Source organism: Sabethes cyaneus, chromosome 1, assembly GCF_943734655.1.
Source record: "Sabethes cyaneus chromosome 1, idSabCyanKW18_F2, whole genome shotgun sequence".
NCBI lineage: Eukaryota > Metazoa > Arthropoda > Insecta > Diptera > Culicidae > Sabethes > Sabethes cyaneus.
Window position 1 is genome coordinate 51,215,212 of NC_071353.1, and position 27,088 is coordinate 51,242,299.

Consider the following 27,088-nt stretch of genomic DNA (forward strand, 5'->3'; position numbering starts at 1 on the left):
AAGCTGTACATAATTTGGACACTTACAGCAAAATCAAATGGAAGTATCCAAATTATGTACAGCTGCTGAAGGGGTCCAAAATAGGTTGGTTACCCTACTTATAACTTACAAACAGCCAAGCAGATTCTTTCTACGACGATTTCAAGCTATTAAAAAAGTGAGCAGCTCGTTTTGTTACCGAAGAAACGGGCAAGAAATTCTAAATAGAATTAAACTGGTCCAGCAAAAAATAACTCACTCGTTTTGTTTATACATTTGCGACATTCGCCCTTTTGTTAATTCTATCTAGATTTTATACGTTGCGTAATTTTGACACCGTTGACACTTGACAGCTGTTTAGCTGAAAAACTAGCCGAAAACGCTGAAAAGTTCTTTGTTTGTGGTTTTTTTCTTATTTTCATTCACTGTCACTGCTCACTGGTTCTTTCGTTTGCTGTAGTGTAAAATTCGGCCACTGATCACATCGGAACAATGGCCAGCCGTGAAGCCGTACGTCGTGCCGTGCAAAACGTTCGCCCAATCCTTTCCGCTGACCGGGAAGAAGCTCGTAGGCGAGTTTTGAATTTATACAAAGCCTGGTATCGCCAGATTCCCTACATCGGTGAGTTACTTTGTGTTATGTCATACCAAGTTAGTACTTCTTGGTAAGTTGCTGGTTGCTGCACCCAACAACAAAGTTAGACACATTTTTTATTTCGTTTTTTAAACAAAATATCACATTTCCGCGATGATATTAAATTATACACATTTTTCTGTTAATCATGTGTTTTACTTGGTTTTTAGTAATGGACTACGATATTCCTAAATCGGTAGAGCAGTGTCGCGAGAAATTGCGAGAGGAGTTCCTTAAACACAGAGATGTGGCTGATATTCGTGTGATTGATATGCTAGTAATCAAGGTACTTATATACGTATAATTGTTTATACCTACTAAAAATTTTCTACCAGAGGTTCAAAAACTTGCATCTCCATTTTTGCTATTACCAACTACAGATTACCTTTTATTCCCTGTTTAGTTTCCATCCAGGGATGGTTCGATCAGTTTGACTCAAATTTGATTCATTTGGCATTACCGTCTCAGCCAAGTAAAATTTGAAAAGTTGTATAAGGGAAATTTGTAGAACTAGTTGATATCTACAATATTGCGAACAAAGTTTTAGGATTGTATACCATTCCCCAGAAAACCACTTCCCAGAATCCCATTTCCCAGAAATTAACTCCCCCGAATGTACCATTCTCCGGAATGTACCATTCCCCAGAAAGACACTCTCCAGAATTTACCATTCCCCAGAAAAACACTCTCCAGAATGAACCATTCCCTCGAAAACCATTCTCCAAAAAACCATTCCTCAGAAAGAAAGTTAGAAATAAAATATGCTAGCTTACCGTGACCGCACTTAATTGCGATCAGCTCCTAATTCCGATCACTCAACCTAAATAGTCAATTTATAGAAAGTTGAGCCATAATCTGTAGTAAATGAGCATGCTCAGTTATTGTGTTATGTGTTTATGTGTCAGTTCTCGAAAAATGACTGCCTTTGGGGTACCATGCACTTCACAATAAATTAAATTCGACAGGCAGTAACAAAAAATGTCATCAAAATGTATTTTCTTAGCCGAAGTGCTAAGGGCGCAATCAAATTTGCTAAGATCATAGCAGCGTGGAAACATGAACTTGTTCGGTATTCTATGATAAAATGTAGAGTCAAGCATACATAACCGTTCTATATCAAATTTGGCTGAAAATATGCTGAATTTGCGGAATTTATCCCATTAAAGTGATCGATCGGAATTATGAACATAACATTTTTTTCTGCTTTTGATTCCGATCACTATATCAAAGTTATAAATTCGCAAGATGCATGCTAACGAAGTTGCTATTTGGATTTTAGGATTATTCGTAACATGATAACATAGTAGGATTTTTGAAATCTTTTGACGTACAATTACGTCTTACGGCAGGATGTCAATCCAAAATTTGGAGTTAAGGCGTCACGAAAGAATGAAAAATTTTGAATGCTAATAGTCCTTCCAATTTAAAACGGATTTTTATCATAAATGATGCAGCAATTGTATGATTTTCTTGAAAAGATTGTTTGCCAATCGCTAAATAGTGAAAATTATCGAAAACTTTCAAGCTAAAATTTTTCCATACATTTTCCGTCCATACATTTACACACCAAGCTTGTGGCTGCTGCTCCTGTTTGAGGACAAAGGAGCAATATAAATTTGCGTGTTTTTTTACTTATACTACAAGGCACAGCACAGTCTTCGCATCCAGCTGTAAGAGTACGGGACAATTGGACCAGTGCCGTACCACGAGACCAACTGAAAAGCTCAGAGTTTTTGCTTTTCTAACGCTACAAATAAGATACAGCGACAGTGCAGTTATGGACTATCTTATTAATGCCTATTCTCTTCTTGTAACAATAATATATTATTTTGAGGACTTGAGTTTTCTCCTAGAACTTTGTTAATAGCTGTATGCGTGAGGCAGATATTTCTATAATGAAATATTCCGATTTTAGCACTGGTAAAAATATTCGTTTTTGATATCACAAAATAGCTCACCTACCACGATACATTTTATTATGCAAGATAATATTATTATTAGGCTTTTTTTTGTTAGATTAAAGTCACTTTTACACTTTTAGGTCATTCGTGACTTCTGCGGGTTGGGATTTGAACTCGGGTCCTCGGCGTCAGAGGCGTGAATGCTAACCACTACGCCGGGATTTACCACTAATATGCTGTTTGTTTTTTCTCAATTCACGTTATTTTATGCTACATAGGTATATACCAATATGGTGTAAAAAGTTTTCTTTAATACTCGAGGTTTCTTCCCGAAAACCAGCCTAACGTAGTTCTACACCAACCTTGCGGTCATGTCTGGAACACAACCTTTCTGATTTAATTTTTACTATTATTTTTGATCAAAACTTTATGCAAACGTCGAATGTTTTATTTTATTGCAATTGTAACAGTTGAACGAAGATAAAAGAAGGGTAAAGTTTCATAATCCGCTGTCAAGCTCTCGAGTACACAAATTTTATGAATATTAATCTAATGATAATAATTATCATTAACGCAAGCAGAAGATGACTGGTAGGGAGATTGTCTTCACAAAATATAAACGCAAAATGTTGCCGATCCATTTGGTACAAGTTGACTATAGTTTTATACTTTAACAACTTATCATGACGTGATCGGAACTAGGGGTATGAAATGGGGAAGGCAACTAGGAAAAAGCGCCCAATATAGCTCTAGCCATCCCAAGCCCCTACCTAGCGCCTCCACGTGGCCATACCTGGAAATACTCCAATTTGTATAATTGAGTAGCCAAGCTAGGAGGTGCGGGGTCGTGCGGTTTTCAGTTCCTAACCTTACAAATGTAGTTTTAGGCAACCATTAAACCACACGACTTTATTTTCAAGTATTATATGATTTAAACTAATATTTTTGGCAAACTAATCTATTTTCAGAGAGCGAAATAAGGCGCTATATCCTTGGCCAATTGCAGCCTGGCTTCTGGTCTAAATACCATTAGTTCATCCCTAAAGAGTCCGGAGTATCACTTAACCTTTATTAGCAAAGATACTCCCAACGATTGTAAATAAATCATTATCTATGTATACGGGAAGCGTTTGGTACGGGAGGTCCACGCTTTCTTCCTTCCCCTTGATTTCAAGGAGTTTAATGGTATTTTTTCTGGTTCCACTTGATTCCTTGGAATTCTCTCTGCGGTACATGCTGCGCAGTTGGCCTGGCCGTTGACAAGAAAAATGATTGATTCAAGTAATCGTCATTTTCCAGGATGCCTTCAAGAATTGGCTGCGTTAGTGTGAGATTAGATTAGATTAGATTATCATGACGTGATCGGAACTAGATACACCTGTGATCGGAATTAGAATCACTCCTTAAAATTGATGATCGGAATTAGGTGCACTGATACATCATACTTTGATAGATTTTTGTAACTTTCGGTAAATAATTTAGCCATTTTCATATTTTTCCGTGAAACATAATTGAAAATACTTGCTAAAGACACATACCATGTAATTAATGTCAAAGCTTTATTTTTTAGTGAGGACTCAAAGATGAATCATGCCTTAGGTAATCGGAATTAGGTGCTTTCACGGTACAATTGGAAGCAAAATTAGAAAAAGAAGAATAGAGGTCAATAAACCTAGGAAAACAAATTTTAGACGAGCTGTTTAAGTGTCGGTCTCGTCAATTTTTAAGTATATGCTGTCCTTACTCGCTACCGCTCGTTCGGACTAAACTAAGGGATAACACCTACTAGTCAGTAAGCCTAAGAAAATGCATGCACCTAAACAGAGGGGGGGCCCCCGCAGTGACCGGCGCTTCCGACGCCGGCGAACACTCGCGGCCTGCGGCCGTCTCGCCCTCAATCATCTATGATCCGAAGGGAAGCAGGGGTTTCATGCCATCGATTTCCGAGTTACGCTCAGCTACGCTCCCGAATTAGTTGCAAGTGTCTCCCAGATGATTCAGGGTGAGACGGCCGTAGGCCGCGACTGTTCGCCGGCGACCCGCCGTCGGATGCGCTGGAGGTGCAGAACCCCCCCCCCTCCCCCCGCAGAAACCACCTCTATTTAGGTGCATGCATTTTCCTAGGCTTACTGACTAGTAGGTGTTATCACTTAGTTTAGTCCGAACGAGCGGCAGCGAGTAAGGACAGCATATACCCAACAATTAACTAGGTCGACTGAGCAGTATTAGTAGTAAGGATAATCACAAAGTCCTTTGTACTGTGTGGAAATTCACTAACGAAAGTAATTGCGGTGGATCAACTTCGCCGTGTAACAATTTTACCACAAACAAAGTCCGTTGTATTTTGTTTTGACGTTCTAATGTATTTATATGAAACAAGATACATCGATCGGGATATGGTGATAAATTTTCCAAGTTGTGCCGAGGCAAACTACGTAAGGCCAATCATATGGACCACCTCTATACTCGTTCATTTCGAAGCTTCCAGCAAAGTTTATGCGGAGTCCAAATTAGGTCCGCATTTTCAAGAAGGGGACGAACTAATGTACAATACAGTGCAGGCCTTTAAAATCTCGTTCAATTTTTGCAATAAATTTCAACTGCCAATCCTGTTTGTTCTTTATAGTCAATCCTAGTAGCTGATTATCTGTGGATTCTGTTTGATTCACAAACAACACTGTGACAACTGTTTTTGTTTTTTAGGCAGGAAAAAGCTTGGTAACAAATTCGAGGAATAATCAAACTATTTTTTCTTTAGTTTGAATGATCTTCATTAAACCAAACATGTGCATTGTTCTATCATCTCACTTGGTTTTCTCAGTCCTGTTTTGAAATTTTTTTTATCACTGAGTAAGTGGTGGTGAAACAAATGGTAGTCTAATGGGGTTAGTCTAGGGCTTTATGCATTAGCGGAACTAGCGCTCATTTCTAGGGGGGGGGGGGGCTAAAGCCCCCGGAATTTTTTCAACTGTTTTATTTCGTCAGCATATTAAAATTTAATGCACATTGATGCCTGGAATCTTATAACAGTCATGCAAATAAACTTTACTCTAAAGTTTTTCGTACCTATAGTTATCTAATTATTGGTTTTTCAAAAATTAAAAGAGCTGCTTTTCGTTTTTGAAAAAAATCGCAGGTTGAAATTCAGTCCATTTTTTTGCAGCCGATTCTACAGTAAACAGGCAAAATTTGACGAGAATCCTCAAAATACAAATAACTCTTTACTGGCAGCTATTGATCGCCCTTTAAGTAAAATAGTGTCAGCTGATAAACCCAAGCATACGACATTTGATATCCAATTATTGGTAGTTTGTAACCGAGCTTTTTCCTATATCTAATATTATCATGTTTGGGTAGGTACTTATATTTAAATGTTCGACAGGCAATGATATTATTAATCTGCACTTTACTACCGCTACTCGTATAACAGTCCGATTTTCCATAGAGTTTCCTATATAAAGGGGACTTTTATGCGAGTAGCGGCAGTTTAATTATTGACCATTTTCTTTACTTCTTTTATCTCTTCATGTTTAGGGTCAAATGGAGTTGAAGGAGTCGGTCGCTATTTGGAAGCAGAAGGGTCACATAATGCGTTATTGGAAAGAATCCTGTGAACCAAAGCCAACCGATTTTCTATCCAAGTTCCTGGCGGGACACAATTAAATATGAGCCAGGGACGAATAAGGAAGACCTATGTTATGGCTATTTATACAGTTTAGAATAAAAAATAATAGAAACTCATATGGGATTTTTCAATTTTTAACGAAATGCAACGTGCAACCTGTTTTGTATCATTTCAAACAGGGCATTAAAACTGGGTTGTCTGCGAATATTCCATTAGATTGTTGCTTCTCCGCTTAGCTGGTATAACAATTTCTTGTTTGAATATTTTATAGTAAATATTTTTGTGTGGAAAGTGTTTTGCAGTGATTATTTTATGCTCAACATGTAGCAGCACTTTAAACTTTATTCAATGTAGTTTCGATTCACATCACCAAATTGATCAAATAATAATTGCGTACTTTTTATATGTACAATTATCAAATCCGATGTGAATTTGTTGTATTTTATTTGCTTAAACAAAAAGCCTTGAATTCCATCTGTCGCATTCTCTTTGGCAGCTGAATACTTTGGAAATTTTAATTAAATTGGTTATATACCAAAGCGGGGCCACTTATTTTCTCGATCAACCAATCACTATAACTAGTAAAAACCTTAAGTTAAAAGAATTTCTATATCCTGGGCATTGGCTTATTTTGCCTGTTGCGGGATAATTACCATCTGCAATGATGGTATGGTATACCATTGCACCCCAATGCTAATCGGGAAAGTTTCCACTAAAAATAACCGATCTGCTCGAGAACAGGTAAGCCGAGCTCCCACCGTCGCCGCTAGCGATGGTCGCCACTGACCACATTGCATTAAAATTAGTTCAGTTAAGAATATCGAAGAATTTATCAACGGAGCAAAGCAAGGAGATTTGGCATTTAAAATATGTGTGGTCATTAAAAAAAGATAAGGAGTTTTGTACTTACATACAATCTAGAACGGTTGAGGGTAAGGTACATACTTGAGAATATCAAATTGTTTTTTAAACATATATTAAACACTCAATTTTTAAACACTTGAGTATTTTTTATTTTGAGACATTCATGTTATTGCTAGCGCATATCTTTGATTTTGAGCTTTATGCTTTTATATATTAGACTTCGGAGTCACGGTAAGCTCAGTTCAAAATACCCGCTAGATGGCGTGCACCGTGCAGTTCACTTATAAAAATTAAAATTATAAAATGGGATTTTTTTGATGTGGTATTAATCTAGCAGGATATTACTCAAAGCGTGTCAAATGTTCTAATTTAAAATACTAGGGTTTTTTTTCTATTTTTCATAGATTTCTTATTAGTATTTTAGTGTTGTGATCTGAAAGCAAACTAACAAATTTGGGTTTATTGATTGACGTTGAGGTCCGGTTAAGGCGTTTTTATTTATATTTGTTCAACAATGCCGTGAAATTGATATACGACGAACTACCCGAATATAAATGTACACGAAAAAACATTGTATAGCATGGCATTCACTGTTACAAAACTTCGAAAACCACATTGAAATTGACAAATTTGAGTAAAAACTGCCGGCGTGTCGCTACCTGCTGCGATGGTGAGAAAAACGAAAACAAATGTCAGATGCGGTATATTTCATAAAAAATTTCAGGAAATTTAATTTTTGAAAACTTTACTACATTTTTATCAGGTTTTGTAAAAAATTTGCTGTTTTACAAGTTACTTTAAAAACACTTTTAAAATAGTGAATTGAAAGCATAAATTTGAAGAATACTGTAAAAGTTAGTGTGGCGACTTAACTAATCGAACACAGCAGTGATCCTAAAGCGGTTTTAGCATATTATTGGAATGTTTTTCTACTTTACAAGTTCCTTATGCTTGTTTTGTATCGGTTCAAGTCAAAGTTCTTATCGAACCAGGTTGCCGCGGCACTACATGAAAATATGAATGTTCTCTTTAGTTATCCTGTATCTTGCTTGCAAAAGCCTGGTTTATATTAATTTCAAAAAAAAAACAAGTTTTTTACCACTCTAGCTCGTGGATTTTTATAATTTAGCGTGATATGTAACCTGTTTGTTGTCGCATAAATATACAAAAACATTATTTTCTCGTATATACTGTAAATAAACCACTGACAAAGTATATACCAAAAATAAATTACTCAATTTTCTTACATTTTGCAATAAAAATTTTACTTGTACAATGTTTCACTACATTAAGAAAATTAAAAAAGTGAACTTTTTTCCGATTCTTCAAGCAAACTGTCAACTTTCTCACCGTTCGGCTAGTTCCAAAGACCACCACCGTCAGCGCATAAGTTTCTGTCGAACAGGTCAATAGTGAAAAGTTTTATAAAAGTTACACACAATTTTTGTCAATTAAACCACAGATTTTACAACAAATAAGGGGGTGATTAAGTGCTGTTATATTATATTTTTCGACATTTTTCCATACGAATAAAAACCAAAAACATCAGTGAAATTTGTGGTCCATGTACTGTAAATTTTATACTGTTGTTCAGTGAACCCGTATAGAATTGCACACTGAACCATGATGTAAAAACATGAAGATTATTGTAAATTGGATTACAACTGTTCATGTTATAACTTTCTTGTACACGTTATTTAATTTTTTATCTATTATTTGGCAACGATGCGAGTTTAGCTGATGTAAATGGCGGTTAGCATGTTTCGCATCTGCATTTTCGCATTGGCATCGTACCTGTTCTGGCCGGGAAGTATGGATACAAAGTTTGCTAATTTAAAAAGTTTACATTTACACCCAATTCCCGTGCAAAAATAAACCGTGTTATTTCGAGAAACCGTGTAAAAAAATCCGTGTTATTTCGAGAAACCGTGCAAAAAAAATTCTGCGTAAAAGAATCCGTGTAAAAAAAGAATTGGGTATACAACTGTTGCTGGCGAAATTTTAGAAAAACCGTGTTATTTCGAGAAACCGTGTAAAAAAAGTCGTGCAAAACAAATCCGTGTAAAAAAAATCCGTGCAAAAAAAGAATTGGGTGTACTGGTAAACGAGGTCTTCTGCAACAGCTGGTTAATTATACCGGCCGAATCTATTATATTTTACAATCTGTTATTTCAATAAATAACTTACATATATCCTGTAGGGACCTGTAGAAGATATGCGAGATAGTTAATATGACAATAAGTAGACCAGACTAAGCAATCAGCTTTTGGACAAACGTATAAACGTAAACGAACGGTTGTGGTCGCGAGTAAGCGGCTTGCTAAACCGCAAGGCTATTCAGTCAGTCACGACAGGTCGCAGTACTTTGACCCCTCCCATACTGATATTTATTGAAAAATATATTAAAAAATCAACAAATCAAATTTTTCTCAAACTACATTATGCGATGTAGGTTCACAAATTTCACTTTTCATGAAAATATCGTGGATCTTGGGTATTTTATGAGGTAGCTGCAGGGATGGTTCGATCACTTTGACTTAATTTTGATTCACTTGACAGTACCGTCGTAACGGGGCCAAATATGACGAAGTTATATATGAGACATTGTAGAATAGGTTATTATCTATAATTTAGCTGAATAAAGTTTTACTGTATCTTTTGTAATTACGGCGCTACAATGCTAGAATCTTATTAGTGTTATTAGTGGGTGGGCTTGTTGTACAGTCTTCGACGCAGGGGCAGTACAGAATTCTAGCTAATTTATTAATTAAAATTTAGAATTTCGTTTTTAAATCTAGACCTGCTAACATTAAAGTCGGGGTATGAAATGGGAAAGCCAACTAGGCAAAAACGCCCAACATAGCTTTAGTCATTCCAAGCCCCTACCTAGCGCCTCCACGTGGCCATACCTAGAAATACTTCAATTTGTATAATTGAGTAGCCAAGCTAGCAGATGTCGGCTGGCTGGTAAATGGCTTGGTAATGCGTACCATTGGTGCCTTGTGCACCGGGCATAAAATAGACCCCACAGTGGTTCACAGCCTCTTACCTAGCAACTCCTACCCCAACCTCCTCGTGGTACCAGCCGGGATACGAGCAACCTCGGGTGGAGATCGGGTAACCAACCCCGGTGGAAACCAAGGTCGTATGCTGACAGGGGAGGAGGGCTCCTTCGAGCTACGTTGGCCCTCCGGCGATACTGTGGGGTTGGTTGCGGGCTTTGCAAGCCTGAACCACTAAAAAAAACCAAAGCAATGGACTCCGTAAGTAATAATAATAACTCTAATCGGAACAATCGGCAAAGACCCAGGCGACGAAAACGGACTAACGATTGGAAATTAGGAACATGGAATTGTCGGTCTCTAAATTTCCTCGGAAGTACCCACGTGCTTTCTAAAGAAGTGAAGAGCCGCAAGTTCGACATCGTAGCGCTGCAGGAGGTATGCTGGAAAGGAACGATGGTACGTACGTATAGAGATGGTCATACCATCTACCAGAGCTGCGGCAATACACACGAGCTGGGCACAGCTTTTATAGTGATGGGCGAGATGCAGAAGCGGGTGATCGGGTGGTGGCCGATCAACCCCCGAATGTGCAGATTAAGAATCAAGGGCCGATTCTTCAATATAAGCATAATTAACGTGCACAGCCCTCACCTCGGAAGTACCGATGATGACAAAGACGAATTCTACGCGCAGTTGGAGCGTGAATACGACCGCTGCCCAAGGCATGATGTCAAAATTATCATCGGGGACTGTAATGCTCAGGTTGGTCAGGAGGAGGAATTCAAACCGGTGATTGGACGGTTCAGCGCTCACCCGCAAACGAACGAAAACGGCCTAAGACTTGTCGACTTCGCCGCCTCCAAGAACATGGCCATACGTAGTACCTTCTTCCAGCATAACCTCTACCATCGGTACACCTGGAGATCACCCAACCAGACAGAATTGATGTAGGAAGCGGCACAATATGTGTCGATAACCCAACCTAACGCGTCGCTATCCTTGAGAAGTGGATTTTGCGGTCTCCTTTTGTCCAGCGCCTCTATGGTTCAAAGGTACAAGTACCAGCGAATCACATGCCCTGGCGGGTGTTGTGGGTTCGAATCCGGTTGTAATCTCAGATTACAGCTTGGTTCGACTCATGCACCTTCCAGTATTGGACAAAAGGTAGGAGTCAAAATGACTACTTGTCAAGCATAGCTACCAATACCCCCCCTTCCTTTCCGCTCTTCCCCACCTTCACCAAAAATTTTCATTTCTTTCCCTACCGTCCCTTCATCAATTGTAGAACCATCGTTTCAAAAAATATTAATATATATGTATGACCGCATTTCAAGGTCAAGACTAAAAACTTGAGATTAGCCAGACAGAATCACAAATCGACCACGTTCTGATAGATGGTCGGCACTTTTCAGACATTATCGACGTCAGAACCTATCCGAGCGCTAACATTGATTCGGACCACTACCTAGTGATGGTAAGGATACGTCAAAAACTATCTGTTGTGAACAACATACGATACCGCCGCCCGCCACGGTATAATCTAGCGCGACTGAAGCAGAGGTCGCCGAAAACTACGCGCTCTCTCTCGAAACCGCGCTGCCGGAAGAGGGAGAGCTGGATGAAGCCCCTCTTGAAGACTGTTGGAATGCCGTGAAAACAGCCATTAACAGCGTAGCGGAGAACGTCCTAGGCAGTGTGGCACCGAATCGACGTAACGAATGGTTTGACGAGGAATGCCAGCAGATATTGGATGAGAAGAACGCAGCGCGGGTACAAATGCTGCGTAGAGCCACCCGTCAGAATGTGGAGCGATACAAACAGAAGCGGAGACAGCAAACCCGACTCTTCAAGGAAAAGAAGCGCCACCAAGAGGAGAAGGAGTGCGAAGAACTCGAACAGCTGTACCGCTTTCACGACACACGCAAATTCTTTCAGAGACTCAACGGATCTCGCAAAGGCTTCGTGCCGCGGGCCGAAATGTGCAGAGATAAAGATGGAGGTATCTTGACGGACGACCGTGCGGTGATCGAAAGGTGGAAGCAGCACTACGATGAACACCTGAATGGCGTGCAGGCGGAAGACCATGATAGCGGAGGAAGTGACCACATTGGTGCAGCAAGCGACGAAGATGTGCCACCCCCATCGATAAGGGAAGTTAAAGAAGCCATCCAGCGGCTGAAGAACAACAAAGCAGCGGGAAAGGATGGCATTGGAGCGGAACTTATTAAAATGGGCCCGGACAAGTTGGCCGGCTGACTGCATCAACTGATTGTCAAGATTTGGGATACGGAATGACTACCGGAGGAGTGGAAAGACGGGGTTATCTGCCCTATTTACAAGAAAGGTGATAAGCTGGATTGTGAGAACTACCGAGCCATCACTATCCTGAATGCCGCCTACAAAGTGCTGTCCCAAGTCCTCTTTCATCGACTATCGCCAATAGCCAATAGATTTGTGGGAAGTTACCAGGCCGGCTTCATGGAGGGTCGGTCTACAACAGACCAAATCTTCACCTTGCGGCAGATCCTCCAGAAGTGCCGCGAATTCCGAGTCCCCACGCACCACCTGTTCATCGATTTCAAAGCCGCATATGATAGCGTAAACCGACAAGAGCTATGGAAAATTTTGGACGAAAACGGCTTTCCGGGTAAGCTTACTAGACTTATCATGGCTACGATGGATGGGATCCAGTGCTGTGTGAGAATCTCGGGTGGATTGTCGGACCCATTCGAATCTCGCAGGGGACTTCGACAAGGAGATGGTCTTTCCTGCCTGCTATTCAACATTGCGCTTGAAGGTGTTATAAGGCGAGCGGCGATCGAAATGCGGGGCACGATTTTCAATAAATCCAGTCAATTTATCTGCTTTGCTGACGACGTGGATGCTGTCGGCAGATCATTTGAGGCGGTGGAAGATCAGTACACCAGACTGAAACGCGAAGCAGAGAAGATTGGATTGCAGATAAATACGTCTAAAACGAAGTATATGCTGGCGGGCGGGACCGAGCGCGACAGGGCTCGCTTGGGCAGCACCGTGGTAATCGACGGGGATGAGTTCGAGGTAGTCGACGAGTTCGTATACCTTGGCTCGCTGGCAACAGAGGACAACAATACCAGCCGTGAGATTAAAAGACGTATTATCAGCGGAAGTCGGGCCTACTACGGACTCCACAAACACTTGCGGTCGAACAATCTGAGCCCCCGTACAAAGTGCACACTGTACAAAACGCTAATTAGACCGGTTGTCCTCTACGGGCACGAAACGTGGACATTGCTAGAAGAGGACCTACGAGCACTCGGAGTTTTCGAACGGCGGGTGCTAAGAACCATCTTTGGCGGAGTGCAAGAGAACGGCATATGGAGGCGAAGAATGAACCACGAGCTCGCGCGTCTCTACGGCGAACCAAGTATTCAGAAAGTGGTTAAAGCTGGACGGATACGTTGGGCAGGACATGTTGCTAGAATGCCGGACAACTATCCTGCAAAAATGGTTTTCGCATCAAATCCCGTAGGAACAAGACGAAGAGGGGCACAGCGAGCGAGGTGGCAAGACCAGGTGGAGCGAGATCTGGCGAGCACTGGGTGCCCGCGGAACTGGAGATCAGTTGCCATGGACCGAAACAGATGGAGAAATTATACTGCGCAGGCCTTGTCATAAGACGTTAGGCCAATTAAGTAAGTAAGTAAGTAAGCTAGCAGATGTCGAGTCGTGTGGTTTTCAGTTCCTAACCTTACAACTGTAGTTTTAAGTAACCATTGAACCACAAGACTTTATTTTCGAGTGTTATATTATTTAAACTCCCAACAACTGTAAATAAATCATTATCTTTATGGGAAGCGTTTGGTACGGGAGGTCCACGCTCTCTTCCTTCTGGATTTCAAAGAGTTCAATAGAATTAGACTGTATTTATAGTTCCACCTAATTCGTTGGAATTCTCTCTACGGTACATGCTGCGCAGTTGACAAGAAAAATGATTGATTCAAGTAATCGTCATTTTCCAGGATGCTTTCAAGAATTGGCTGCGTTAGTGTGAGATTAGATTAGATTAGAGTAGACCTGCTAATATTAAAGTGGTCGAACACGTGATTCACCTCATTAAGCAATGTACAGCACAAATGTAACAGATTGTTACGTCCATATTGGGTTCGGTAAGCTGGAGTCCATTGGAGCATTGGATACCGGAGCGACACATGTATATGGATTTCTTCCAAGAGACTATTATTGTCGATAAGTCCCATTAAAAAGTCGTACACGATTAATCTCTGAGATATTCGTCTTCTTTCGGCAAGCGTGTTCAGTTTTGTCAATAGACACCGATTTTTGGAAGCCGTAAGGGATCCTGCCGTGACACACGTTGCAGAGCAAAACGGATAAAAGAGCGTTCGACGCTTTGTTATTTTTTTGATTTGTCCTGTTTGGTACGGCGCCCACACTGGTTTTGCATATTCCAAGATACTGCGAACCAGGGAGCAGTAGAGCGTTTTTAAAGCATATATATCTTTGAAATCCAAAGCGTTGCGTCGAATATACCAACAACTTCAAAATACAAAAGAGGCATAGAATGTACCAATAATTTGTATAGCGGGATCGATCAGTTATGTTAACAGCGCTTATGAACTCAGTAAGCTGAGGGCGATTTTTCATGTAAAATTGGTAGCTGAATCGGTCAGAAAAAATCGAAGTAGGATAGTTTTTAAGATGCGCGCAAAATTTGAAATGTTGCTAAAAGAAGGAAAGTACGTGTACAGAAATACAAATATCTCAGGTTACAGTGCGTCGATTTTAAATCTCTTTTTCTTATATTAAAAATGAGAAAATTTGCGATCGATCATTTGAACTTCACCTTTTGTGTAAGAATAATAGTAATGCAGATATTTGTGAATTTGTTCACAACAAACCAAAGGGATACATTTTTTGGAATAATTTCAACTTTATGAAAGATTTTGGACAAGATTAACGCATTTTAAAAATTTTATTTTTTATGGGCATGTAAGGCCAATAAAAAACAAAGAAATCAGGAGGTTAAAGATAACAATCAGTTAAAAATTGTAGAAGTTATGACCATTTTACTAAAACAATAGTGTTTGCGCATTGGAATATTATCGAAGATTCCTGTAACAAGAAGACTGGCAGCTCTGCCAATATTTGAGAGACACTGATGGCAGCTCGCTCTGCCGGCCAAGGTGGTCCCTAGATGCACCTGTGTGAGCGACTGCTCGTATTCATACCACCATAACAACATAGCCGAACAAACATCAATACAGTATTTTGGAGGGCTTACTAACACTCATGCAAAACTTACCACCTTCGCTAAAAGAAGCGTCACTGACGGTGGCGCATGACGTTTATATGGGAAAATAACAGAGATGCCAGTCTTTTAAAAGTGGGGTCTTCGATATTATGCTCATGCATACACCCTTACTTGTTCACATGCAACGAACACCTCTTTCTCTCTCTCTCGCTCTATTTCACACACACACACACACACACACACACACACACACACACACACACACACACACACACACACACACACACACACACACACACACACACACACACACACACACACACACACACACACACACACACACACACACACACACACACACACACACACACACACACACACACACACACACACACACACACACACACACACACACACACACACACACACACACACACACACACACACACACACACACACACACACACACACACACACACACACACAACACGATGTTAAAAATGCATTCAACAGCGGCAGCTGGGAAGCCATCGCTGCAGCGCTCCATAGAATGAGAGTCCCCGACTAACTGTGTCGCGTTCTGAAGAGCTACTTCACGAATCGGGTGCTAGTATACCGGACGAACCTCGGAAAGGAAACGACCGTGATCACGGCGGGCGTTCCACAAGGGTCAATACTCGGTCCATCTCTCTGGAACCTTATGTACGACGGCGTGCTAACTCTAGAGCTACCAACGGGGGTGGAAATCGTCGGCTTCGCGGACGACATCGTGATGGTGGTTGTATGCGAATCGCTAGAGTAAGTGGAGGCGTTGGCGATTGAGTCAATCTGCAGGGTGGAGAGTTGGATGCAGAACGCGAAACTGCAAATAGCGCACCATAAAACGGAGATACTACTGGTGAGTAATCGAAGAGCAGTTCAACACGCGGGGCTTACCGTCGGAGAACATACCATAACCTCAAAACGCGAGGTGAAGCACCTGGGTGTGATGATCGACAATCGACTAAAATTCAACGGTCACGTTGACTACGTATGCGAAAAGGCAGCGAAAGCCATCAGTGCACTGTCTAGGATCATGCCGAATAACTTTGGACCAAGCAGCAGCAAGAGGCGCCTCTCAGCCAGTGTATCATCGTCGATACTGCGGTATGGCGGACCAGCCTGGATTACAGCGCTCCAAACCCAGCGCAACAAAGCGAAGCTGAGAAGTACGGCCATCGAACTTGTAGTTGAAAATCATATCGGGGAGCGGATTCGGGTGAAAGAAATAATGCAGTATTTTTGACGTAGGACTACGTCTTAGGGCAGGATTGGGATAGGGTGTCATTCCGAAAAATCAAAAATGCATGCGTCACGAAAATATGAAAGGTTTTGAACACTAGTAGCTCTTCCAATTATGAACGGATGTTCATGGTTTATATACCGATCGACTCATAATAAATGCAGCAATTATGTCATTTCAATTATAACTTTCTTTTTCAATCACTAGTTAGAGAAAATTATCGAAAAATTTCAAGTTAAATACACCATTTGTTTACTGTGATTTCGATTATTTTAATTTTAGAAAAAAAAGTGACAACAGATCTAAGATTTGTTACGCCGTTTAAACCTATACAAATTTGATACCTGCGCTTGGGAAGTACGCCAGAGTGCATAACTACTCCTCTTCTTCAACCGATGCTATTGTTAGAATATTTAACTTAGTCAAATTTGATATCCTGAAAGTAAACAATTTTGTAGAAATATAAAACCACCCCTTTCTTTCAACCGAGTTTATCTTTAAACATTGAATCTAGTTCAAATTGGTGTCCTGAAAGTGAAACGTCATAGAAAAGCGAGAGGTAATCCATTCTTTTTGTTAGATGTATGTATCCACAAAGGTACTGCAAGAATTTGTTCGGAATTGTAGTCTTTCAAGGAAACACGACTGAAGGGATATTTGTGCAGGTGACGTAACGCAGCAATGATCAAAGTGAGGAAAATCAGCGACTCTTTTTTCTGAGAATAGTTTTGAATGTTTCATTTGCTGCTTTGCGTCAGTAAGTTGCCTACAATTCTTTACTATTCTATAGTCAAGCATTACATTTAGATTAATTTCTTTTGAAAATGATGGACAAGACAAGACAGGAGGGATCTGTAGTGATGCCAATGTTTATTTGTTTATCAACTCAGTATAAGGCAGTAAGGTACAAAACATTTTGCAAACAACTTTAACATTCTTCAAGCTACTGTAGCTTTCAATCATGAAAATGCATAAAACAATGTGAAAAAATTATCAACTTCAAACTTGTAGCTGGCCCCGATTGCTGTATACAGTTTACGGATTGCTCATACCATTTGATGAAGTTGAGCTAGGTTGTAAGACTGTGCCCCAATTAGGTACTACATGGTTGATAAAATCAATAACCTTCTTAGGATGGTGTTTCCATACAGAGTATGGAGTTAATTGGAAGCTGGAGCTGTACCTGGAAGACTCAAGAGCTCCACAGCAGCAGAGCAAGTGCGCTGAACTTTCCAATTCTAAATTTCAAAAGCGATAAACCAGAAACGGTTCGGGATGAAATGCAGATCCTTGTCTCGCTAGGCTGTCATCAAGATCATTGCTCTCGATTCCGCAGTGTCCAGGCACCCAGAATAATGAAACTTTGTTCTGGCGGGAGAGCTCCCTTAAGGTTGTGCTGCACTCCCTGCAATATAGGGCTCGGGTCGTTTAGTGAACGCACCACCGACAATTCGATGTGCTGCATTGCATGTCGTTGGCGGCGTTTGCGTTAAGCAGGCCTAGTCAATTCAATTGTCCGTAAATTTGGGTATTTCGAAACCTCATGGAAATTGCGTATAAACCGTCGCTAGACAGGAAATGAGTTTCTGACAACTTTATTTCAACTATCCACTACTTTCCGATCTTTTAACTTCCTATACGGTATTAGTTACCAGGGTTCATTTGATCACCATGATTATTACGCTGGGATGCCAAGTTCTTCCCTCTACCTTAGCATAGCATGGAAGGTATAGATAGTAATCGCTTCTTTACTGACGAACACTTCCTTACTGGCGAGCTGGTCTCCTTAGGCTCGCTTATGCGCTAAAAAGCTCAAATCGATAATTGAAAAAAAATAGTTGTTTAAAAATGAGCGACTTACCTCGGTGAGCATTAGTCCAAAAGTGAGTGTGCTCTGCATATTCACGCTTATGAATGGTGGTCGGTGGGGGGGGGGGGGGGGGGGCGAAGCGTATCTAAAGTAACGGGTTACGCTCAACATTAAGCTCTATTTACACAACGTGCCACACAAAAAATACTTTAACTAAGCTCAAACAAACTAACAATCATATTTCTGGAACAAATTGCAATTTTTCCTCTGTGTTGTTCAAATAATCTTCTATATACTAGTTCGCTGCAATTTAAAGGATACTTAGTGTGATATATCACTTTTCCATTCTAAGACCGCATGAACTGTGTTTGAAATTTTGTTTATTTCCTTCTTTTTATTCATATTTGTTTTCAGTTTTTCATATTTACATGTATATAATAAATTCAATAAATTATTCTTATTTTCAAATATAACTCTAAACGATTTATTCGTTTACGATCAGGCAAAATGAACTTTTACACTCTATTTTCTTGCTGCTTTTTTACATTTGCATCGAGTAAAATGTACAATTTTTGATGCTTTTTGTAACCGTTTCCTATTGATTCAATTATCTGGCTTTACCAGAAACCGTACTAATTTTGTTCTTGTTTTTTTTCCTAGTTATTCTACACGTTAATTTGCCGTTTTGCTGTTACAATATATTGATTAGGTATATATAATCTCTTATAGTACAATTTTGTTCATTTACTCGTTCAAATAACATCAAGGATGGGTTTGCCTAGTTTTGTTGCTTTTAAAATCCAAACTTTTGTTCATATAGTATATCTCCTTTTGTTCATCCTCGTTTTGTTTAGTATTTACAAACAATTTGCTCGATTGAATTTGCTCATCAGAAAGAAAATATAATAAAAACAAAATATCGATGAGGCAATAGACAAAATAAAAAAATAAAAATTTGATTTAAAGATTGACGTGGACTAGATTTGGTTTGCTTTCTCTTTCTTTTCCAATGCAATTGAGAGTAGTCCCTTCCCCAAAATTAGCCCGCATGCTTGATTGCCGCTCAAGAACTAGTTGTTAGATAAAAATGGTTAACTTTAACCAATTCCATCCGATTCATTTTTTATGTTACGAACAGTATGTACAGCAGCAGTAGCTTACTTTTGCCAGATAAAAAAAAAACTTTAGTTGATTGTGGTTGAGAATACATCAGCTGAATTGACGTAATTTTCCAATTTTAGAGTATTGCTAAAACACTCGAAGACTGGACTTCGGTAAATTGCATGACCATGAAGCAGCGGCAGTTTGAGCTTTAACCGTACGTAACTATTGAAATCGTGGTGTAACTAAACATGAACAACTGGAATGCAATCGAAGATTAACAGCTACCGGTATTTAGTCGATGATCGGTAATTTCAATCTGGCGAGACTAGCAAGTAGTGGCGATTGTGACGTTGCTTCATAGACTTGGGTGCTACCGGGATTTCAACGAACAGCAGGGTCGGCATCGTTAGTTTTCTGTTTTCATAGGAATAGGTGTATGGCACTCGTGGGTCATTCCACGTTTTGTTGTTGATTTAATCTGGTATTGAGAGCTAAGAGTTTTGGTATGGCCTAAAACGAAGTATCTTTCAAACCTTCACAATGGCGAACCTGCTGCCGTTGTTGCGATGTTTTCTTGTTTTGTTTGTTAAACTATTGTACAATTCCTTGTTTTTGTTTCCATCACTTCGTCTTGTTTATTACCACTAGTTTGTTTAACCGCAATGTTTGATTAACCCTAATAAGGAACCAATAGTGACAGAAGCAGTTTGTATTGATTTTGTAGCGCTTTGTAGCTCTGCCGTTTTGTACGCTGGTTAGTTAATTTCAACAGTAATCCCGCGGATGATAAGAAAGGAAAACTTATATCAATAGAGGACAACCTTAACCCATCGTTTACTGCGGTAGGTATACTTGGATTTGTTAGAACTTAACAACAACCTGTCATTGTCGAATCGAAACAAAAGCCTAATAATGTATAACACAGCCTTCACAACCTGAGATTTAGCGCCAATATCTTTTTGTTCTGCACATTGTCGGACCTGGACATGACATTTGGATGGTGAACAGATAAATTTAACGGGATTTTTCGGGCGTCATGGTGGAAGTGGATTCAGGTTTTGAGCGAGCGCGCTTACCGCCCTCAACTGGGTGGTTAGAAATCCCTCCTGGGGCTTAATACTAACTTCCAACCATGATGTGAGTCGTAAACGAATCCATATCATTATCACAGACTACCTTGCTTGGTTCTAGCATGGGCGATTTCAGCCCAAGCATATCGACATCGGAGTTGAACGAGGTTATTTTGTAACAGTTGGGAAACATATCGTATAACTCGTGCGTAGTGCCGAGATCCATGTCCAGATACGCTAAATCCCAGCTAGAACCGGTAGTGCTGGTATGATATTGAAGAGCGGAAGCACAGGAAGAGAGTAATGGTGAGGGAGAAGTGGTGAGTGTGGTTAGATTTAGATCACAATGACTGGTGGTGGTCAGGGTAGTTAGAGAGGTTAAGGTTGTGGTGGCAGATGAGCTAGTGCCGGAGGAACTAACCGCATTAGTACTATCCATTGGATGATTGCTTTCGCTACTGCTATCACTATTGTTAACACTACTAACGGAAACATCGTCGGATTCGCTGCTCGTTAAGCAGGACGCTGACGTCGTCGATTGACTTAACACTAAACTACTACTACTGCTACTATCACAATTATCGTTATTTGCTAAAACCGTTGCACTTGCGGCATGATGGCTGTCATTTACAACGCTGACCACGACACTCGGAGAGGTCACAAAAAGGTCGTTGTTGTTCAGCGGGTCTAGTGCCGATTGCGAGGATAAGCTTAGCACCGATCCCCAGTTGATAGGGCGGGTACAATCGTCATCTCCGAAGCCAGAATCACTCTCGTGGTAGCCACTGCCGGCCAGACCACCACCGGTGCAGGATGGGAAAGGCGTCGCCCGACCAGAGTGTGGATCCTTTAAAGGATGATGATGATGATGATGATGATGATGATGGGGAGTCGGTGCGGTTGTTGGAGATGCAGTGCTTACTGCTGCCAGAGAGCCATGATGTTGCGGTTGTTGCTGGTCGTAGGACGATAATTGTGTAGTTATAGTCGCCGATTGTTGCTGTTCGGCGGTACAACTGGCACCATTGCCGTAGGTTGGAGGCGACTGTGTCGTTGTATTGCTGCCTTGAAGTCTGCTATAGTTGCTGCTGCTACCGTTGCCAATATCACTAAACTTAGGAGATGGTTGCTGCTGTTTGTCTGGAGTCGCTATCCGACAATTGTTGTACGCTGGACCATTTCCGTATTCCGTTGAACCTGAAGATAGCGACGATGGTGATGGCGGCGGGTGCTGATGATGAGGATGCTGCAGATGGTGCGGTGGAGGTGTGTGATAATGATGCGTATGCTGCTGCTGCTGTAAGTGCTGCTGGTGACTGAACTCCTTATTCTCGTGGTCTATTTCACGTTCGATTGACTTCAATGTGTTACATATTAGCACCGATCGATAGAGAGATTGATCGGATGCTTGACGAAACCGAGCCAGCTTGAACATTGAAAGATTCATCATCTTCAAGCGACGCTCTTTATAGCACTGCTTATTATTGCACGACATATTACGACCGTCACAGCATCGTTTTAGGTGCCTTGCTGGTGCGCCGAATTGATTAACACTGTTGTAATTGGCGCTACCTAGCTCAAAGTATGATTTTCCGTTTTCTGCGCAACGAATTGTTTGCTGGGAGGACGGCGCTTCATATGGCGGGGAATAGTAGCCGTGCTGACTCCATCCGTAACCCCGGTTTGCGTATTGCTGAGCACCATTGTTTGCCGAACTCGTGCGAGAACAATTCTGGTACGGCTCTGGAAAGTAGCCAGGTTTTGGATAAGCTGGGATGTAACCACCCCGGTTCGGAGAACATGGATAACGGATAGGTGAGTAACTAGGTAATATCGTTTCGTCGTCGTCAAATTCATCCTCGAAATCGTCGTCATCGTCATCCAGATCGTCGGCTGCCAGCAACGTGGTAGCCAACGTTGACCGTGTGCTATCTGAACCCCACGTTTCCCCAGGGACCGCGACGGCTTGAAGTTTACTGATCGGATCAACGATCGGTTCGCAGTTCCAGTTCGTTTCGCCGGGAATAACGACCGCCTCCAGTTTGGCTATGCTGTCCTCTGCTGGTGTTGCTGGCGGTAATATCAGAGGACTATTGATTTGCACCGTGGTAGCCGTCTTGTCGTCATCCATAGCCGATTCTGCTGTTGTCGTCGTAGTACTGTTGCCACCGTTCGTTGTAGTAGATTCAACCATATTCACCTGTCCCGCATCTTGTTCTATAGTTTCTTCGAGCCGCGGATTTTTACTCGCGCTCGCACCATCAGCTGAAGTTTGCAGATTATCAGCAGCAATGCCATTATTTTCACACTCTTCCACGTTTACTGCTGTAGCGCTTGCTTCCTCGTATTTGCGCTTATTGCTGCCGTTACTATTTGCTGCCACTTGAAGACCCATCTTTAAAAGTCTCTGCAATAGAAAAGAAAAACAAAAAAAACACAATTAAAAACCAACTCCAGTCAGGTGAATGCGAGCTAAAAAGTCTGTTGTGTTGTGCCCGTTGTGCAGCCGGAGTGCCTAACATGGTGACGCGTGCCAGCTATCCAACATAAGAAAAGAGGAATTGCAAGTACATAGGTAAGTAAGTAAAAAGTTGCTCTCACAAAAACAAAATCCAGAGACAACGAGTCCTGCTTGAATTTGCCAAAATTGTTAAAACGTAAACAACATCTTTTGCCAGAGAGAGGCAGACAGCGGTGGATAGGACAACGAGAAATCGGGCGTTCTAGTCATGCGAAACAGAGCAGGCAATCGAATCGAATGAATGACACACAAACAATAATACATAAATTAAAAGGCAGCGATAAACGATCATAAAAATCATATGGTTTGTGTTTACAACTAAGTCCTACCCATTCGTTTCATCCTACCTCTCCGCCGCACTGGCTGGCTTAGGGGTGCTTTGAGACGGGCGTTCATTCATGAAAAATTGAATTACGATACACACAGTCAAGTGATTGACCTTTTTGCTACTGCCGGCGGACCCATTTGCGGTGCCAGAGGTAGAGGAGGGGAAATTCGATCTAGAAAATGGCTAGCCAAACGAGAGTAGAAGTATAAGCAGTTAGCAAAAAGCATATCTCCCGTCTGCGTTGTAAAAAAATATGTGTGTATAGAGGAAAGGGTAAGAATGTCTTCGCGACAAGTGATAAATGACGAAAATTCATTCATAATCATGTTGTAGGAAGGAAACTAGCGTGAGAGCTGGAGCTGTGCAGGGTTACCGGGACGGGAGAGACTAGAGCTGCAGTAAACTGCTCAGCAAAGCCCATCCGATATCATTCGAAAAGTTTTTTCGACTTTCTCTTTCCTTTGAATTTTTTTCCGCGTGGTTAGAAGGATAACTTTCAACAGTTCAACCCAACCTCCATGATTCCCGTGTCGCCACAGTTATACGTTGTGCGACGAGAAAAAAATCACTTTGCCTAGTTATTCACGCTTCCCGAATTCCGGCCACGGACTTCATCCAAACGGAAGAGCTTTGTTTGATCAATCGTTGGAAGCTTCTTCGCATGGCTTGCTGCGTTTCTGTTTTGCAGTATATAGGAAGCTAACGTCTTAGGATCGACTGAGACTCTTTACATAAGCGAACGAGCAGGAGGTTGGATTAAATGGGGTGGAAAATTTCGTCTCTGTTCTCGGTAGCTGGAAGCTTTTTTCCGTACGTCCTGACGAACGAACGAACGAACATCTGGGGACATACGCATTGCGTGAGAGGTTATGTGCCCACTTGCTGCGGTTGGATCCCCGCACACCGGTACAGTCCGCGGTCCTCGGTTTTAGTGGTTCACAGTATCCCATGTATTTATATGAACTGTTATGTAACAACAGAACAAAGTGGAAATGCACATACAGCATTAACGCAACATTACATAAATAGTATCGAACATCAAATCGATAGACGAATTTCAGTCGATCAGGCTCTCAACATATGCTGCGACCTTAAAGCTATTTCAATGCTACGTCTTAAACTAATCTGTTTATTACACACCGATCAAACTTGGGTGCTACACATTCTTGGATTAACGATTGCCAGCATAAAAAGTTTCATTTCAGATTTTCCTCTTGTGCGTACACAGGCACTGGAAAACTCTGCATGCAGAATGATATAAAACGAGAAACGGCACAAACTTTACTGCCTATTTCCTCCGTTGGGTGAGCAACACGAGACGACGATAGCGACCTAACCTGCTTCGAAGCTGGTCAAAATGAGAAAGCACGATGACGCCAGCCAGAAGTCACTTCTTTGTTCTGTGGCTGACTCTGCGGTGGAGATGCCGTCGCAATAATAAAAGATTTATCTTCTGCTCATTTTTATTATTGTACCCCATTTTTCTGCAATTATTCTCCCTGGAGCGATTGGAAAAACAAGTCAGGCAAGGTGTTTTCCTCTTTCGCAGGGATTTCAGCGGTTTGGCGCCAGCCAGCAGTTCAAATGTGATTGAGCAGTTTGTGCCGCTGGACAGTTCAATCCTTTGGTGATGGATGAATAGGTTGCAAAACGATCTAATCCATCCCAACGGTACTGCAGGTGGCAGCCCTGTAGGCTGGTCAAATTTGCTATCAGCGGTACAGCGCGATCGAACGATCTTGACATTGCCTTGCTGCACCACAAGAGCCGAGAAATTCTACAACGGAATAATTGTGTGCCGAGAGTAAAGTGCGCGTAATCAGCTGTCAGACGGAGAGCAGTGCAATTAAGCCTCTTTTAGTCTGTCTCGCTAGAAAAAAAAAATGTTTTTATTGCTCATTGTACAGTTTTTGTCTTGTCTCGCCCCTGTGGAGCAAACTTTGTGAGAAAATAATTGCCTGCTTGATTTTTATTAACCACTTTCATTGGAATTTAGCTACATATTTGTGTGCATTCCATCTGCGTAATGCACAGGAAATTGTTAGGCCTATTTTCCGATATTTTTTCAGAATAAATTTTTTTTTAAATTTATTGTAGATTAACACCTAACTAATATAAACTGTATAAGTACATGATTCGCAGCAATGTCTGATTGTAAAAGATGGTCTGCAACCGCCTCACATTAGATTTTTAGAGCATAAGGCCTTATTGTAGTTTCGAAATCCTATTTAGTGATTATTGTTACTTTTTAGTGTGTAGGGTTCTAAGGTCAACATAATCACATACTGGTCGTATCCCGACTTGAACGCTTCGTCCGTTACATTTAGGTGGGTAGCTATTCATAATAAGACCAGTTGTTGATCGTTCACCAAATACCATTCACGTGTAAGTATGCACGAAAGCATTTAGAAAAAAGAGAAAGAGAGAACCGTTTCATAACCTAAATGTTGCGTTCGTTTTTGGACGGTTTCCGAATCCGGTCTCTTACTTCTGGGATATTGGTTATCATCCTAGCGAGTAAAAGAGCAATAGAAAAGACTCATTCGCGAGATACGCAGGCACCTTCGCCATGCGTTGTTTCTGCCAATTATTTGCTCCAAAATCTATCGATGTTTCCTTCCTGTTGAGCTGAGCAAACTTTGGCGTATGTTCGATTGATCATATACGTATGAAGTGGCATGCTACATGAAGAATTGCTTGCCTTGGAATGCAGTCGAGTGGCAAGTGAGGTGTTGCACGACGTTTGAGTCCGTCACGTAAGCTAACCTGCCAGAATCGAATTGCTTCGTTTTGTGCTGTAGCTACTGGAGGACTGCCGGGAAGATTCTTGATTTTCGGATGTGCGAGGCGGGTAAACGATGAAGCCTGCAGCAAAACTTGAATTTTTAATGAACTTTTTTTCTTCGCTCCTGCCTGCTGTGTTCTTATAGAAGAAGGTACGTACATATAGCGAAACGGTTGCCACTCGTCGCGCGGAGACCGGTTTTGCCACTACCGGGCTGGTTGGTTCGCCGCTTGCGAAGGCCAAGCTCTCCAGTCGGCCGGATCGTGCGTTGGTAGTTTTGCTTACAGCGCAAGAGTGCGATTCTGGCTCGGGAGTCACTATATTTAAGTATTGAGGAAATTGAAGAACATTCCTTTCTTGCGCTTTGTATGCAATGTCGAAATAATGGGAAGAGGGTAAGTGAGGTTTGCAATCATGCAAGCTGCATTTTATGCCTGGTGCATCGCGAGCAGAGCAAAGGAAGAATGCGTCAAGTGCTTTTTAATCCTGCATTGACTGCCTGTTGCACGTCATGACAGGTCGCAGGAAAAGACGATGTACACCCGGAACATACCGCTTCAGTTCAGGGACTGAGTCCGGTAATAATCTTGAAGTTTTCATCTACGTGAGCGCCACCACACGATCGCTGCCGCTGGAAATAGTTTCATCAGCGTCATTATTCGTTTCTCTGCCTACTCCCGGCCTGACAGTAGTAGTAACGAAGACGCTGGTACCAGCTATGGTCTCAGCGAGGTGCCGGTCATCAGACCAGGCACCACATCGCTATGAATAAGAAGGTGCGATGGACAGATTAATATTCGCCGAGCGCGGGGAAGAAATAGTTAACGGTTCATATTTTTCGAAATTAACTCTTGATATGAGAAAAGCCGACACAAAAAGCAGCAAAAAAGTAACAAGCGAATGTAAAAGTTGAGAGCCTACTGATGATT

The 27,088-nt window shown here is 41.3% G+C and overlaps 2 protein-coding genes across 2 annotated transcripts in view; one reads left to right on the top strand and one right to left on the bottom strand.

Moving 5' to 3' along the window:
* The first annotated feature begins 365 nt into the window (after nucleotides 1-365).
* Nucleotides 366-6,247, top strand: LOC128742881 (NADH dehydrogenase [ubiquinone] 1 alpha subcomplex subunit 6). The gene is made up of 3 exons (XM_053839375.1): nucleotides 366-601; nucleotides 784-899; nucleotides 6,049-6,247. Exons 1-3 carry the CDS (start codon nucleotides 472-474, stop codon nucleotides 6,175-6,177), a joined length of 375 nt encoding a protein of 124 aa, XP_053695350.1. The 5' UTR covers nucleotides 366-471; the 3' UTR covers nucleotides 6,178-6,247.
* Nucleotides 6,248-18,854: 12,607 nt separating this feature from the next.
* The window catches only part of LOC128740116 (uncharacterized), a 49,477-nt gene continuing 41,243 nt past the window's right edge, over nucleotides 18,855-27,088 (bottom strand). Inside the window, exon 2 of the mRNA XM_053835628.1 lies at nucleotides 18,855-22,932. Coding sequence (XP_053691603.1) covers nucleotides 20,575-22,920 — 2,346 coding nt within the window. The 5' untranslated portion in view covers nucleotides 22,921-22,932 and the 3' untranslated portion in view covers nucleotides 18,855-20,574. The remainder of the gene's footprint in view (nucleotides 22,933-27,088) is intronic.